The following is a 15543-nucleotide window of genomic DNA, read 5'->3' as shown; positions in this document are numbered from 1 at the left end:
TCCATGAAGATCCATAATAGAAAACTTTTTCTACCTGAACATTTTTTCCCTATAGTCAGTCTTTTTTAATTGCTTTACTTTGTGAAACTGAAGTCAAAGATGGAAGGAAAAATTATGATCATAATTCTAAAATAATTTAGAGGGCTGATTAAGAGGACATGCAAAGAAATTGTGAGTTTCTTAGAATCAAACTTATCTGCTGTTAAGAATAATGCAGCATCATTCTGTAACATTTATTTAAATGACAACTACTCAGAAAGACATTTGCTGTGTATACTACATATAACTACATGGTACCTACAATCCCAGTTACTACTTTTCTCTCTTCCCACTTCATGTCCCTCCTGGTTTGTCCATCTAATATATTATATATTTTATTTTTCTTATTATGTGTCTTCTCCCCACTAGAATATAAACTTAATAAGTAAAGGGGTTTTTTTCTTGTCCATTTTGTTCACTACTGGATCCCCACAACCAAAAAGAGTCCAAATTTGGCTCATACTAAATGCTGCACAAATACATACAGAGAGGAAGAGAGGGAGGAGACTATAACCAAGAAGAAAATACAACATTAGTTGGCATAACATATTTGGGTAAATTATGTTGAAATACTATTTGAAGAATGAGCAAATATTTATTTGTAGCAAATAGAGATGAATGTAGTTCTTGAATGAATTGCTGACTCCCACAGGGAAAAAGATAGCATTCTACAGAATAGAAAAATACTATCCAACTTGAATAAGGGGTAATGTTTCCATTATAGTCTTGTAGTTCTACTAGCTATCATCTGAAGAGACAGAACAATTCTGCAGAGGTCAAGATGGCAATTTCAAATAAAAGAAATGGTAGGTTGAAAAATTACAGTGGCTCCCGAGTTAGTCCACATCAAAGTCAAGCATGTTTTTCAATAGGTTATAATAAAGGGGAAAGTTTTCCCAGAAAATGTTTCTTTTATAGGAGAACCTAGTGTATAATAAAGATAGTGATATAAATTGGAAAGAAAATAACTTATTTTTAAAGAAATAGGTATAGCATCACTTTACTATATAAGATAATACATTTTAGCAGGATTAAAGAAGTACAGTTTTTAATTACAATTTTTTTCTGAACTAAGAATGAATTAATTTTTAAATATAAAAACAAGAGCTAAGTCACAGATCAGAGATACATACAAATAGATTTAAACAAATGAGTTATAAAATGTTTACATCAACATATAATAAAATTTAAAGGCAAATACAACTTTATGAATAAGCACTTGCAAATGGTGATAAATATATATGTATATATCATATATACATAATAGTTAAAAATGGATAATAATGACAAGAAATAAGAAATACAAATAGCTAAGTAATATATGAAAAATATATATATCCCAATTAATGATTTTTAAAAAGTAAAAGAGCTCAGCTGGCATGGCTCATTGAGCATCAACCTATGAACCAGGAGCTCGTGGTTCAATTCCTGGTCAGGGCACATGCCTGGATTGCGGGCTCAATCCCCAGTGTGGGGCGTGCGGGAGGCAGTTGATCAATGATTCTCTCTCATCATTGATGTTTCTATCTCTTTCCCTCTCCCTTCCTCTCTGAAATCAATAAAAACATTTAAAAAAAGTAAAAGGGCCTAACAAATTGATATATTAGGTTGTGGGCATGGTGGAAGAGGTTCCCATGTATTGCTAATGACAGCAAAAGATTTGGCCTTTCTGAAAAGTAATTTAGCAGTACACATTCATGTGAAAAAATGCTCTGAGTCTTTAGGCATTAGCCTACTTTGGAGAGATATAAAAGGGAACAAAATAACAAAATCTCTGCTCTCATGAAGCTTTCATTTTAGTCATGAAAATGAAGATGATTTCAAATAGAAACCAAGGCTACACTGAAAGAACTAGCACAATATGATAGAAACTAATTGTGGGGGACACAATAAATGATGCTCCTTTAGACTGACAAGACCTCTTTGAGGTGATTTTTCATTCATTCATTCATTCATTCATTCAACGCCATCTATATGTCAGATACTGTTCTGGGCACTGGGAATTTTCAAAGTGAAGAGACCAAAATTTCAGCCTATAGGAAGCTCACATTCAAAGGAGAATACACAGACAAATCACAGACATGGGAAAAAAATCAAAATATGTTAGGGGCAAGAAGTGCTAAGGAAAGAGCACTAAGAAGTACACAGGCAGGAGGTGATTTAATTTATATGAATCAAAGTAGGCCTCATTAAGATGGTATGGCATTCTAGTCAAGACTTGAAGGAGGTGAGGGAAGAGCTGGGAGAAGTAGATGCACAGGGGCCCTCAGATGAGAATGAAAGGGCCTGGAGCATGGGAAGCTAAGAGAGAGAGAGGGGAAAGATGTGTTAGGGGTTAGATTTTAGTTCAGCTATAAGGAGAGGACCTTGAGCCATTTTAATCAAGGGGATTGGCGAAGGTGATCTGATGTAGGGGAAAAATGTGCAAACTGAACAGGCTAGTTAATAGTTTTTTTCTGAAGTCTAAATGATTTAATATTTTGAAAGAAAGGTCCCTTAAACAAATGTGTGTGCCTTTTCAGTCAATGATTTAACCTCTCACCCCAATGTAATCCTAAGAAAATAATCCCACTTTCAAAGCAATCCCACTTCCCGGTCTCCATATACTCCTGAATCAAGCACGTGCATGTGTGTGTAGCTTACACACTCAAAACAACATGCACAAACTTATTTTCACTCCAGCTTTCCCCATAAACCAAATTATTTCTAACACCTTCTCACTTTCCTCTTTCCTTGTGGTAATACAAAAAAAGCCTGCACTACACTTCTATAAACAGGAGGTGGCAAGTTTGTCTTGTTGAACAAAAATAGGTTTGCCTGTACATGAAATAAAATGATGGCTGGCACATTAGTAGCAATCTTTTTAAATCTGCAATTTTAAAAGCCATTAATGTATTTTTGCTTTTATTTTAAAATATAACCCGCTAGTCCCCTCCTCCCTTCACCCCCATTTTAAGCATCTTATCTCCTCCTTTTTATCATGTACACATTTCTGGCATGCTGGTGTAGTTTTGGTATGTTTGTAGAAGTTGGGCCCTTTTGTCTTTTTCTTTTTCTTGAATACACGTACATACAAACACATACACTCAACCTTTGGTATACCTGTTTTGCAAGTTCAAATTTTGAAAATATTAGGTGCGTCTAGGAAAAAAGACATGCCTATTACACGAATCAACATTTCAGTGCTATTGTTACCAAGTCAAAGTCTCTCTTGATCATTAGCTGCTTCTACAGAAAAGACCCCCCCAGCCCAAAGTTCAAATTTCAGGAAGGGTTACCTGACATCCTTCTCTCCCTGTGGCTTTCTTCATAAATAGTCACAACTGAATCTCGACACAAATGAGGCTCAGGGAGTGACAGGTTCTCATCTGTAAATGTTGCCATTCTGCTTGGTGAAACTCTGAGCACCCAAGAACATTCCAGTTTTCCTTTATAATCCAGTGGATATCCTGGAGTTGAAAGAAAGCCTTTGGGCTCTCCTAGCTCCACTTCAGAGTAACAGCGTGCAGTGCAGAGCACACAGACACCAGGGACCAACCTAAACAAAGCAAAATGAGGCTCTATCACAAACTTGGAAAATTTAGGTTTACAAGAAAAAAATTAAAACTTTGTCACAATCAGTTACAAGTTCTTGGATTAAAAAAGGATCATCCCATTTGATGTGTCCTATTTTCTTGAAATGAGGTTGTAAGAGTAGAACTTGAATTATAATTACGTAAAATGACTTTTCACTGAATTTTTAAATTTTCTTGGAAAATGCACAGTGAATTACATTCCTTACTACCTGCATGTTTTTATTCCTTCTCGTCTTTCAGATTGCTACTGAAGATCTGTTCTTAAAATCTTCACTGATTTTGCTGAGCATTTATCCTACTGGGACAAATGATTACATTCATGGAGTCTGTGACTGAGGTCAAGGAAAGAATTTGCTGAAAGCACTTGAATGTCTCTCATTTCTCTGATTTACCTTTAAGTTCAAGGGCACCTTTAGAACTGCAGGGATTCCTGCAGAGCTTCAGATGCCAGTAGTTCTCTGGCTAACTGAGCTTCTCCTTCAGGTTACATCCCTGACTCTTCTTTCCTCTCCTATGTCTATTTAGTCCCTAAATAAAAATCTTATCAATTACATATTTAAATACTCTGTATTCAAATGAACATATTTTAATGTATGAGCATTAGTTAATTAGTAAATGCATTATTATATACAGCCTATGTAGAGAAATTAATAATCTATCCAAGGAGATACATACCAAAAATATTTTTATGAACAGTAGACATGAAGAGTGGTAGAAAGGAAATACAATGCTACAGGAATTCAGGATTCTATTCCATTGCCCAGTCCTCTGTTATTTCTTTGCAAATTCTCCTTTTCATTTATATGGCTACTGTGATCTAATTTATAGATTTATTAGGTCTACTTTGATTTAATAGTAACCTAACTGGTTTCCCAGTCTCTAATCTTCCCCCACCTTGCCCTCCAATCTGGTAATTGTGTATGAAACAAAATAACTGAGCTCTTTCCTTGTTCAAAGCAACTTCTTTTACAGTCTTTTACAGTCTGGCCCAATCTTTCCAATCTTTTCAACCTCCTTTTCCTCTCCACAATAATCCTCTATGACAAATCTGCCTGGAAAAAGAGCCAAATCCTAAAAGTCATGAATTCCCAACCAGTCACTGTTTTTTATAAGTGGGGAACAATGAAAAAAACCATAGCTAGGATTCATTAATTACCTAGTATAAAAAGCAAGCAGTGAGGGTGGGTGGGTGTTAAATATGGTATAATTCTAACATTTATCTCATACGATAGTTATAGAACTAAAATAAAACAATGCCATTTCATATGTAAAACTTCTAAGCTCTTTGGCATGTATAAGAATTTCTGAACACATGCAAATGAGAAATATCTTCTCTACATTTTAACAATGTTCATTTTCTAATAGCCTGAATGGGACAAGTCAAAGAATACCACCACCACTTATTCTAAGTGCTTTACATGCATTAAAGTAGTCAGTCACTCATTTAAATTATTCATTTAACTCAACCCATTGGAATCATTAGGTTTGGGGATGTTGGACCTAAGTTTGCTCTTCATTTCAACCTCAATTCCAGATTTCCTTTTAATCTAAACATGACTCTTCCACCCTTGTTTTGTCTCTTTGACCCTTATGTTATCAGACATGACTCTTTGACTCTTGTTTTGACTCTTTGACCCTGGTGTTGTCAAACCATATCAACCACAATTGATCTCGAGTTATTCCTAGATTTTAGCAGACATTCTCTCCAACACGATTCTTCTCTTAAATCTTGCTGATTTCAGAAGCCATATAGGTAATGATTCCAGTACTGACACTTCTCAATTTCTCAACTTTCCCCCACTGGACCTCAGCCTTATCTCAATGGTCAGCCTTAGAGACCTGGTCATTAGTAGGAACCCCAAGCCTTTCATAAGCTCGGTTTTAAGCACCACTATCTCCAGCCACAAATGTTTATCTTTCCAATTTCCTCCAACACTTCCACCTTTTGAGACTTGCAATTCATCTATCCTATCACTTTTTCCTTATCCCTAATTCCTCTCACATCCGTGTTCTCTCTCTCTCTCTCTCTCTAAATATATATATATATTTATGTGTATATATATATATATATATATATATATATAATTGATTTTTTTACAGAGAGGAAGGGAGAGTGCTTGAGGGCTAGAGAGTTAGAAACATCAATCAGCTGCCTTCTGCACACCCCCCACTGGGGATGTGCCCGCAACCAAGGTACATGCCCTTGACCGGAATCAAACCTGGGACCCTTGAGTCCGCAGGCCGACGCTCTATCTGCTGAGCCAAACAGGTCAGGGCCCTTGTTTACTCTTTTTTTAGTTTAATTCCTGTGACCTATTGTCTTAATCACTTCTTCACACACGCTCTCAATTCCCTTACACTCTTGCATACTTGGGAAAATCCACTCTAACTGAATCAATTCTCTACCTGCTCTGCATCCATGTACCACTCAGTGTCTCCAGAGGAAAACATACAATTCACCTAATAGTTGGTCTCCCTCTAAATGTTAATCATTAATCTCTGAGGCATATGCTGCCTAATAATCCTACCACATTTTTCTAGTCCATGCCCTTTGTCATTTTTAAGAGAACTATTTCATACTTTCTTTTTTTATTTTAATACCTCAAGCCTTTTTTCACAACCCTGTTTCATCTGCTGAGAAAATAGAAGCAATTAGAAGAGAACTTCCAGAAGCTCCTATCCCCACATGTACCCACACACCTGTATCAGTGACTAAATTTTCTGCCTTCCATCTGGCAATAGAAAATCAGAACAAACCAATACCAGTAAGGGGATTGATTCAGGAATCAAAAACATCCCAACAAAGAAAAGCCCAGATGGCTTCACTGATGAACTTACTAAACACTTAAAGAATTGACTCCAATCTTTCTCAAATTCTTCAAAAAAAATTGAAGAGGAGGGAATACTCCCAAGCTGATTTGATAAGGCCAGCATTACCCTGAGACCCAGGACAGATAGGGGCAGAAAAAAAACAGTATCCCTCCCTAATGAACAAAGATGTAAAAATCCTAAACAAAATGCAGACAGATTTTCAAAACCCTGGAGAAAAAGTATTTATGCAGAACTGATAACTGGGTTAAGGCCCCAGTTGGGCAAATATGTGGCAAGTTGGAAGGTCAGAAGGAAATCAATGTGGCTGAAATGTAGTAAGCAAGAGGAGAGAAGTATGAAAGCAATTGGAAAAGTCAGCAGGAGTGGGACCGCATCACTGTGATCGCACAAATCCCCTTGTAGGTCAAAGAATTTGAAATTTAAAAAAAAAACAAAATCTGAAATTTGTTGTGAACAAAGAACCACAGGATTCTACATCACATATCTAAAACTCTCATGTCTCTGCATTCCAACATTTTTATTTTCATCTTCTTGGGTGAGAAATTACATCAGCAGGTTCATTACCTCTGAGCATACACAAGAGGGTAAAAAATCAATTAGCCGATAGAAATAGCAGAGTCCATTTTACCAAAGCAAATTTCTGAAGTCACCCTTTTGTGAAAGAAATCTAGCCCCCTTTACCAGTTAGAATCTCATCTCCGTATTTTCCTTCCCTTACAATGACTGTAAATTTGGTCATGCTGCAGCCAAAATGACTGCTGGATGAAGCAGAAATAAGAACAAAGTGCCAACCGAGATCACAATATGCGGGTCACCTCTGGCATGAACCTAATTTCCGCACCAGTTCCTTTTTGCTCTCTCTCTCTCTGTTTTGTTAATTTTCACCCAAGGATTTGTTTTCCATTGATTTTTTTTTTTTCCAGAGAGAGTGAAGGGAAGGGGAAAGACAGAGAGAAACATCTATATGAGCAAGACACATTGATTGGTTGGCTTCCACATGAGCCTCGACTGGAGTGTGGATCGAGCCTGCAATGAAGGGGCGTACCATTGACTGGAATTGAACCCATGACCCTTCAGTCCTGGGACCAACGCTCTAACCACTGCACAACCAGCCAGGATGTTTGCTATCTTGATGCAGAGTAAGGTCTTCCCTCAATGTTATATGCTGTCCCACATGATGGAGATAGTAGAGCCATTTGTGATTTTCCTGATTCAAAGCAGAGAGAAAAAAAAAAATCCCTCAAAAGGGAAGAATGAACACACTAATTTAGAGTTTTATTTTTATAATACAACTTTGTCCTCTAGCAGAACTGGGAGTGGACTTCCCATATTCCTCAGATCTTCCTGTCCACATCCTGACTCTGTGCCTGTGGGCTCTCCCCCCACCCTCCCCAGACCTCCCCACCCCCTGGTCCCCCGAAAGCAGGCCATAATGTAGGAAGTGCTGTTCCTGCAGCCCTCCAACTATGACCTTGGGGAAGTTGTGTATAAATATCCCAGCTCCCTCACCTCTCAGAGGAAATCAATATTCTTAGTGTGTTTTGTGTCACTGCCAGATTTTTGCTGCAGGATGAAGCTCAGTCCCTCACTGTGGTAGTGACTTAATATCACATCCTAGGCTGCCTTCCCTTCCCTATACCTCTGACCTATTCACTTTCCTACCAGTGATCTGCACGTCCTAAACAGACCATTACACTTGAGTACTTGTCACAGGGTGTGCTTCTGGAGAATGCAAATTAAGTTACTCAACATATAACAGAATGTGAGTAATGCTTGATGCTGTGAATGGGTTTAAGTACAATGCATTTACTAGTATATTCAGTGTTAAGAAGAGACCTCTTCCCTTCTCTCTTCATGTTTTCATGTGAAAGGACTTCTATTCAGGTTAATGACCAGTTTTCTCCCCATAAAAGTAACATCCATTGGTTCATGTTTCTTGATTTGGGGGCAAGGGGGGACTATCAAAAGCAATAAAGACTAGAGGTTCATTTTTTTCCTCCCCCTCCACTCTAGATCAGTATGAAATGATAAATCTGGGGAAGCATGTCTGCCCTGAAGACCACAGCTTTCTTTTAGGAGGGCTGCTCAGATTGAGACTAGATATTGAAGGTGGGCTACAGAGTGTTAGACATGCTTTTTGTGTGTATCTAAAGCCACATTCTTCAGTTGGCTTTGTGAAGAGTAAAGCTGGTGTTTGCAATCTCTTTGCCCATATTCTGTTGTGTTTTTTGTTTTTTTTTTGTTTTTCTTAGCTGGTTCTGAACTTGCCAATAGTATGCTCACCCCTGTGAATATATCTGTACAGCTTTGTGCCTCTACAATATTACTGAATTGAAACTATTGCTTTGTGACTTTTTTCACTGCACATGAAAACTATTTTTCAAAGGTTCTCATTCTCTTCATGATTATTTTATTTTAATCTGTGATGGAAAATCAAGTGTGAGCACACTGGAGGTTAATAACAATTTTAAACAATTAAACTCTTAAGTCATAAATAGGACACACTAATTTAGAATCCTTATTTGCTTGTTCCTGTTTTCCCAAAGGCTTAAATACAACTGCAAACATCGTCCCACCTGCAGGTCAGTTTAGTGGTGCTGCCATCTCCTACCTCCTCATGCTGCTCTCTGTTCTCACCTGCTCTTCTGGCTGCAGGCTGTTTCCACCCTCCCTCTGTGCCATCTCAGCAAGTTTGGATACTGCAACTCACTCTTCCTATGGTCTTACTAGGCCTTTGGGTGAGGGGATGTGGCATGACACTATGAAGCAGGCAAAGGGAGCTGTCTGTGGTTTGAGAGTCTTCTCCTGTGTGAAGACAGTCTCCAGCAGATGACAGCTTTCTCTGTTCCCCTGCGAAATCATATTTGTCTCACCTGACAGCAATCCTTCCCTCCAGTTGCTGCAAAGCTAGCACAGATCATCTTCTCTGTGATCCCTCCTGGATGAGCAGAATAATAAGTGCGTTCGCAGGTCTCTCTTTCTAACACAGGCACTTGAATCTGCTGCAAGCGACTTGCCAGGCCACCATCTAATTAAGGAGCAGATTCTGAAAGAGAGCGTAATAATGAAGTGAGCAAGAAATTAAGTTAGCAAATATATATATATATATATATATATATATATATATTTTTTTTTTATTGCTTAAAGCATTACAAAGGGTATTACATATGTGTCCTTTTTTCCCCCCCCGCCCTTGACAATACCCCGGCTTCCCCTACCCCCCAGTGTCTTATGTCCATTGGTTATGCTCATATGCATGCATACAAGCCCTTCAGTTGATCTCTTAACCCCCTCCCTCCTGCCCCCCAACCCTCCCCGGCCTTCCCGCTGCAGTTTGACAATCTGTGTGAGGCAGCTCTGCCTCTGTATCTATTATTGTTCAAAAGTTTATAATGGTCTCTATTATCCATGAATGAGTGAGATCATGTGGTATTTTTCCTTCATTGACTGGCTTATTTCACTTAGCATAATGCTCTCCAGCTCCATCCATGCCATTGCAAATGGTAAGAGTACCTTCTTTCTTACAGCAGCATAGTATTCCATCATGTAGATGTACCACAGTTTTCTAATCCATTCATCTACTGATGGGCATTTAGGCTGTTTCCAGATCTTAGCTATGGTGAATTGTGCTGCTATGAACATATAGGTGCATATATCCTTTCTGATTGGTGTTTCTGGTTTCTTGGGATAAATTCCTAGAAGTGGGATCACAGGGTCAAATGGGAGTTCCATTTCCAGTTTTTTGAGGAAACTCCATACTGTCTTCCATAGTGGCTGCACCAGTCTACATTCCCACCAGCAGTGCACAAGTGTTCCTTTTTCTCCACATCCTCTCCAGCACTTGTTTGTTGATTTGTTGATGATAGCCATTCTGACAGATGTGAGATGGTACCTCATTGTTGTTTTGATAGCAAATATATTTAAGCTCAGACTTGCTTAGCACCAATGTAATTGCAATCACTCAGGTATGCCTGTGCTGATGCAGAGCATTGAGCCAAAAACTGTGTGTCTCACGCAGGCTGTCTTCATTTCCAGATGTGGCATCTTTGTAAAGGGAATACATTGGCAGGAGAACGAGACCAGAAACACTTTTTCCTAGCTCATTTCCAATATAAATGTCAGTGTTTCAAATATTGCTACATAAGAATTCAGAAAGAGGATTCAACGAGATATGAATTGTTATATGTAATTGACATGATTACATATTTATACAGATAAATGTTATGTAAACATATTATAAATATAGGATAGCAACCTGTTTTTATGATTTCCTAATATAAGCCAAAATCATATTACTTTTCCCCCTCAATTGTCACTGTGACCAAAACTCAACTCCAATTTAAAATGATGCTAATAATGAACACTAAAAAATCTCTTCTCATAACTGACCCTCAGTCAGGCCTGGGTTAACATGTATTCTGTATGATTTGCTCTGTCACTTTAGATTCATGACATTAAAAATGTTTATTATTTCATAGTCTTATACCTTTTTAGACAAAATAAGAATTACCTTACATTTATATAGTCCATTGATATTTATGGGGCCCTTTACTCCAACCTAATAATACAATAGCATTCGAGATGGGCTGTCCCACCGAGCTCACACATGCAGAAGCCACAGCTCTGAAAATGTGACCTCACAGCCCCAAAGTTGAGTGTGACAAATAAGGTCTATTATCTGGTCTTTAGCTCATTACTCACCAACAGTAACATTTTATAGGATATTAGAAGATAAAAAGCAATGGAAGTTCCTTATGGGAGAATGATTTGTTTATGCTTGAATTTCTGACATTGATTCAACAAACAGAAGAGTATTAATTAGAGCAGGGGTCCTCAAACTACGGCCTGTGGGCCACATGCAAATACAAATATTGTATTTGTTCCCATTTTGTTTTTTTACTTCAAAATAAGATATGTGCAGTGTGCATAGGAATTTGTTCATAGTTTTTTTTTAAACTATAGTCCAGCCCTCCAATGGTCTGAGGGACAGTGAACTGGCCCCCTGTTTAAAAAGTTTGAGGACACCTGAATTAGAGAATGGGCAAAAACCACTTTTTAAATTTCACTTAGTTATAAAATGCTAGAATTATGAATTATAAATTTAAGAAACCTAAGAGTCATCTCTCTGTTCTCAGCCTAATTAGAAATTCATAAGATTCACCCAGAAGTTGAATTATGAATTGTCAGCCGAAGTCACAGTCCCTGTGGTTGCAATGTCGTCTCTCAAACTGCCAGTGAGGTCAGCTGTGACCTTTTCTTAACATCTTTAGAAACATGTCTAAACATTTTGTAAGTAGTCTAACATAATTCAACACATAATCCTTTACATCTTTATTTTCCTACATTAATTCATATTATTATTCAGAAAAAGAAGCCTCAGTGGACCATAAATCCTCATTGTCTTCCATGTCTCAGGCTCATCTGAGTGCAAAGCAATCTTATCTGGAATCTCACATGTCAGAATGAACTTTTTTCTTAAAACTTGGTAGTCTTTATCAACAACTTTAGGCCATTTAATAGCCCCACTGCCCTGTAAGTGATAAATAAATGCTCAGGACTGTAGGAACTATCCAACTCTTTTATACCCAGTTTCCAAAAAACAAACACAATAAATTCTTACTAAATATTTCCTCTTAACCAGAAAAAAACTTGCTTTACTCTTTTTCTATTCAGGTCCATCACCCTGAACATAGACGTAAAAATAGGCTGCCTAAAATATTATTAAAATCACTTTTTAAGCACTTCAATTTAAAAAGCAATAAGCCAGCTAAAAATATTATAAAACTCACTTTCTAAGCATTTCAATTGAAAAAGCACCCCACATCTATCATTTTCCTGGATGTTCATTACACTCCCTCTGAAGCAGATGGGAGAGAAATGACTCCCCCTCTCCAAATGGGAAAACTGGCATTGATATTAAGGGACTCATCACATCTCATATAACAGGAAATGCAGTTTAGGCTTTATGATTTCAAAGGTCAGTACTTTCTCCTCTTTTGATTAAATTATTTTCTGCCTCAAGATCTCTAACTCAGAGATGGAGAACAGATTTAAAATCATTTGCCAATCTTGATTTATTGTTAATGGTTGCTATTAAAAAGAACTCTGAGGCCCTAACTGGTTGCTCAATGGTTAGAGTGGACTGAAGGGTCAAGGATTTGATTCCAGTCAAGGGTAAGTACTCCATTTTCAGGCTCAATTCTGGGCACTGGTTCGGGGCTCCTATGAGAGGCAACCAATAGATGTGTCTCTCTCATATCGCTGTTTCTCTCCTGTGTCTCTTCCACTCCCTTTCACTTTCTCTAAAAATCAATGGGAAATATATACCCTCTGGGGAGGATTAACAACAACAACAACAACAATAACAAAAGGATTCTGAGGTCTAGTCAAGCTAAGTGAGAGATGGGTACCAAAAGTAATCATGGATTTATCCATTCAGATATCTACTGAGTGTTCATGATATGTGAATCACTCTTCTAGCCTCTAAGAAATGCAATGTCTCCCATGGGCATGAAAAAAAAGAAGAGACCACTTGAATTCTATTATCTGCCGTTTCTGAGCCTAGCCACCACCTGCCAGGATAAAATTAGGCCTGGAAAGACTGTATAAACTCCCCACTTCTCATTATCTCTTTCTCCCTTACCATTAGCTAATTGACTCCATTTGGAATTTATAAAACCCTTGTACCATTCAATGCTGCTTAGCATGCTGGAGAAGTCTCTAAGCTTGCAAATTGGCTCCCTATCTTATTACAATTCTAAAACACATGTCTTTTCACATTTGAACATTTTAAAATCAGAAAGATCTTACAATTCTGTTAGTCACAGATTGAAAGAGTTTTTCCAGAAGGACTTGTATTAGCTTTGCCCAGTCACCTGGGGGAATTCTCTACTAAATACTACTTAATTTTTCTGCTTGGGATAGTTTGGACTACACTGGTGTAGGGGATTTTAGACTGTAGACTTACACAAGTATTAGCTTGTGATTCAAATTATCAGGTAAGATTTTTATTCCTCCCTACATCCAGTGCCAAGATTGAGGCATGTAACTTTCCATGTGGGTGGGTTTATGCCTTGATGTCCCAGCTTTACATGAGATTTCTCAGTCTTAGATGTTTTATTTGCTTTATTGGTGGTACATGAAATAACAATGGATTTTACAAGCAGTTTGTTTTAAACTTGTTGAAATGTAACAAATTCATGCTAATACTGAATTGTGATATTACTGAAAGTCTTATTCTTTCTAGTTGACTTCTTTTTTTAATATACATATATTTTTTTATTGATTTCAGAGAGGAAGGGAAAGGGATAGAGAAACATCAATGATGAACGCCCCCTACTGGGGATCGATTCATAACAGTAGCAAAATTACAGTTATGAAGTAGCAACGAAAATAATTTTATGGTTGGGGGTCACAACATGAGGAACTGTATTTAATGGGCCAGAAGATTAAGAACCACTGCTTTAATGCCTAGTTTCAATACCAACCCCTTCACTAAAGCATTCCTACCCCAACCCCTCCCAACCACAGTACACACACCTCACAAAACCCTGCAATGAGAATTAGTCTCTCCATTTTCATAGTATCAACACACCTGGGATTATAAAGCTTATTTCATCTTGTTTTATATTATAGTTAATTTTGCCTAGTTCTCTCCTCCTACCAGATTATAAACTCTTAGAACTATCATCTATCTTTGAATACTTTTCAATGATAAATACAATTTTTAAAAAATGGATGTTGAACACTCAAGGAGATGAGGTACTAGCAAAACTAATTTTTTGACCTTAAAGATATCATTATCCATATAGAAGACGGGGTATGTAGAAAAAATTTCAAAGACATCGAAGCTTATAGATCATGAACTAGTTTCCATCTTCGAGGCAACACTTAACAAAATATTATCATTATTACAGAAATAAGTGAAACAGATTATTCACTAAATTCCCATAACAATATCACTACCAGATGCTGTTAATGTTAGTCATTGGAATATATCAATTCAGGTGAGCTCCCGTCTTAATACCAGTTGTGTTGGTGATTCTACTAATGAGTATCAGGCATACTGATTAGTAAGTATTTTTCAACCAGAAAATTTCAGATGAAATATTTAAATTTTATGTTAATCAGATAAAGAAATTAAGATCCTAGATAAAACTGACAAAACACAGATCCTTAAATGGCCTGGTGTACGGAGAAAACCCAGGAATCATTCCTACCTGGGATACATACCAATTATGAGCATAGTCGCCCTCTTTCAAATGGGGGTAATGGATCCTCACTGTTCCTCCAACTAACACTATTCCCTGAGTTCTGCAATCTTCTAAAACATAGGAAAAAGTTGATTATTTACCTCAGCTATGGACAATATTTAAAGACATATGGTAGAGTCAGCTTAAAACTATAAAATTTATAATGTTTAATTTATATTTATAGGAATGCATATGTTTTTAGGTTCTGTGACCAAGACATTGTATTTGCAGACTTCATTAGTAAAATTTCTAAGTGATACATTCTTTTCTTTTTTTAAAATAATAGTCTTATTAATTAATCATCTGACATACTTCTACAATACTTTCCCTCCTATATTATTTTTATTCAGGTATAATTTTCTAAACTTTTAAAAATATTTTTATGGATTTCAGAGAGGGATGGAGAGTGAGATAGAAACATCAATGATGAGAGAGGATCATTGATCTGCTGCTTCCTGCATGCCCCACACTGGGGATCCAGCTCTTAACCTGATGCTCAACCACTGAGCCACATCTGTGAGGCATTAAGGTATAATTTTAACATATAACATGATATTAGTTTGGGGTATACAATAATAATTCAATATTTGTATATATTGCAAAACAATCACAATAACTTTAATAAATATCCATCATCACATATCTTTACAAATTTTTTTCCTTATAATGAGTATTTTAAGATCTACTCTCTTTGCAACTTTTAAATATGCAATACAGTATTATTAACTACTAGAGGCCCAGTGCACAAAATTCATGCATGGGAGGGGGATCCTTCAGCCCAGCCTGCACCCTCTCACAATCCAGGACCCCTTGGGGGATGTCTGACTGCCTGTTTAGGCCCGATC

General features: G+C 37.2%; 1 protein-coding gene across 1 annotated transcript in view; it reads right to left on the bottom strand.

The window, feature by feature from the left end:
* The window catches only part of OVCH1 (ovochymase 1), a 32156-nt gene that overhangs the window by 3719 nt on the left and 12894 nt on the right, over window positions 1–15543 (bottom strand). The window contains 4 exon segments of the mRNA XM_070408818.1: window positions 3318–3609; window positions 9320–9474; window positions 11901–11976; window positions 14666–14769. Of these exon segments, the coding sequence (XP_070264919.1) occupies window positions 3318–3609; window positions 9320–9474; window positions 11901–11976; window positions 14666–14769 (627 nt within the window).

The sequence above is a fragment of the Myotis yumanensis genome, unplaced genomic scaffold, assembly GCF_028538775.1.
Source record: "Myotis yumanensis isolate MYYU_CA2020_CCGP unplaced genomic scaffold, mMyoYum1.0.hap1 SCAF_3, whole genome shotgun sequence".
Classification (NCBI taxonomy): Eukaryota; Metazoa; Chordata; class Mammalia; order Chiroptera; family Vespertilionidae; genus Myotis; species Myotis yumanensis.
Note: the sequence above shows the minus strand (reverse complement) of the source record. Positions and strands in the feature narration are given on the sequence as shown.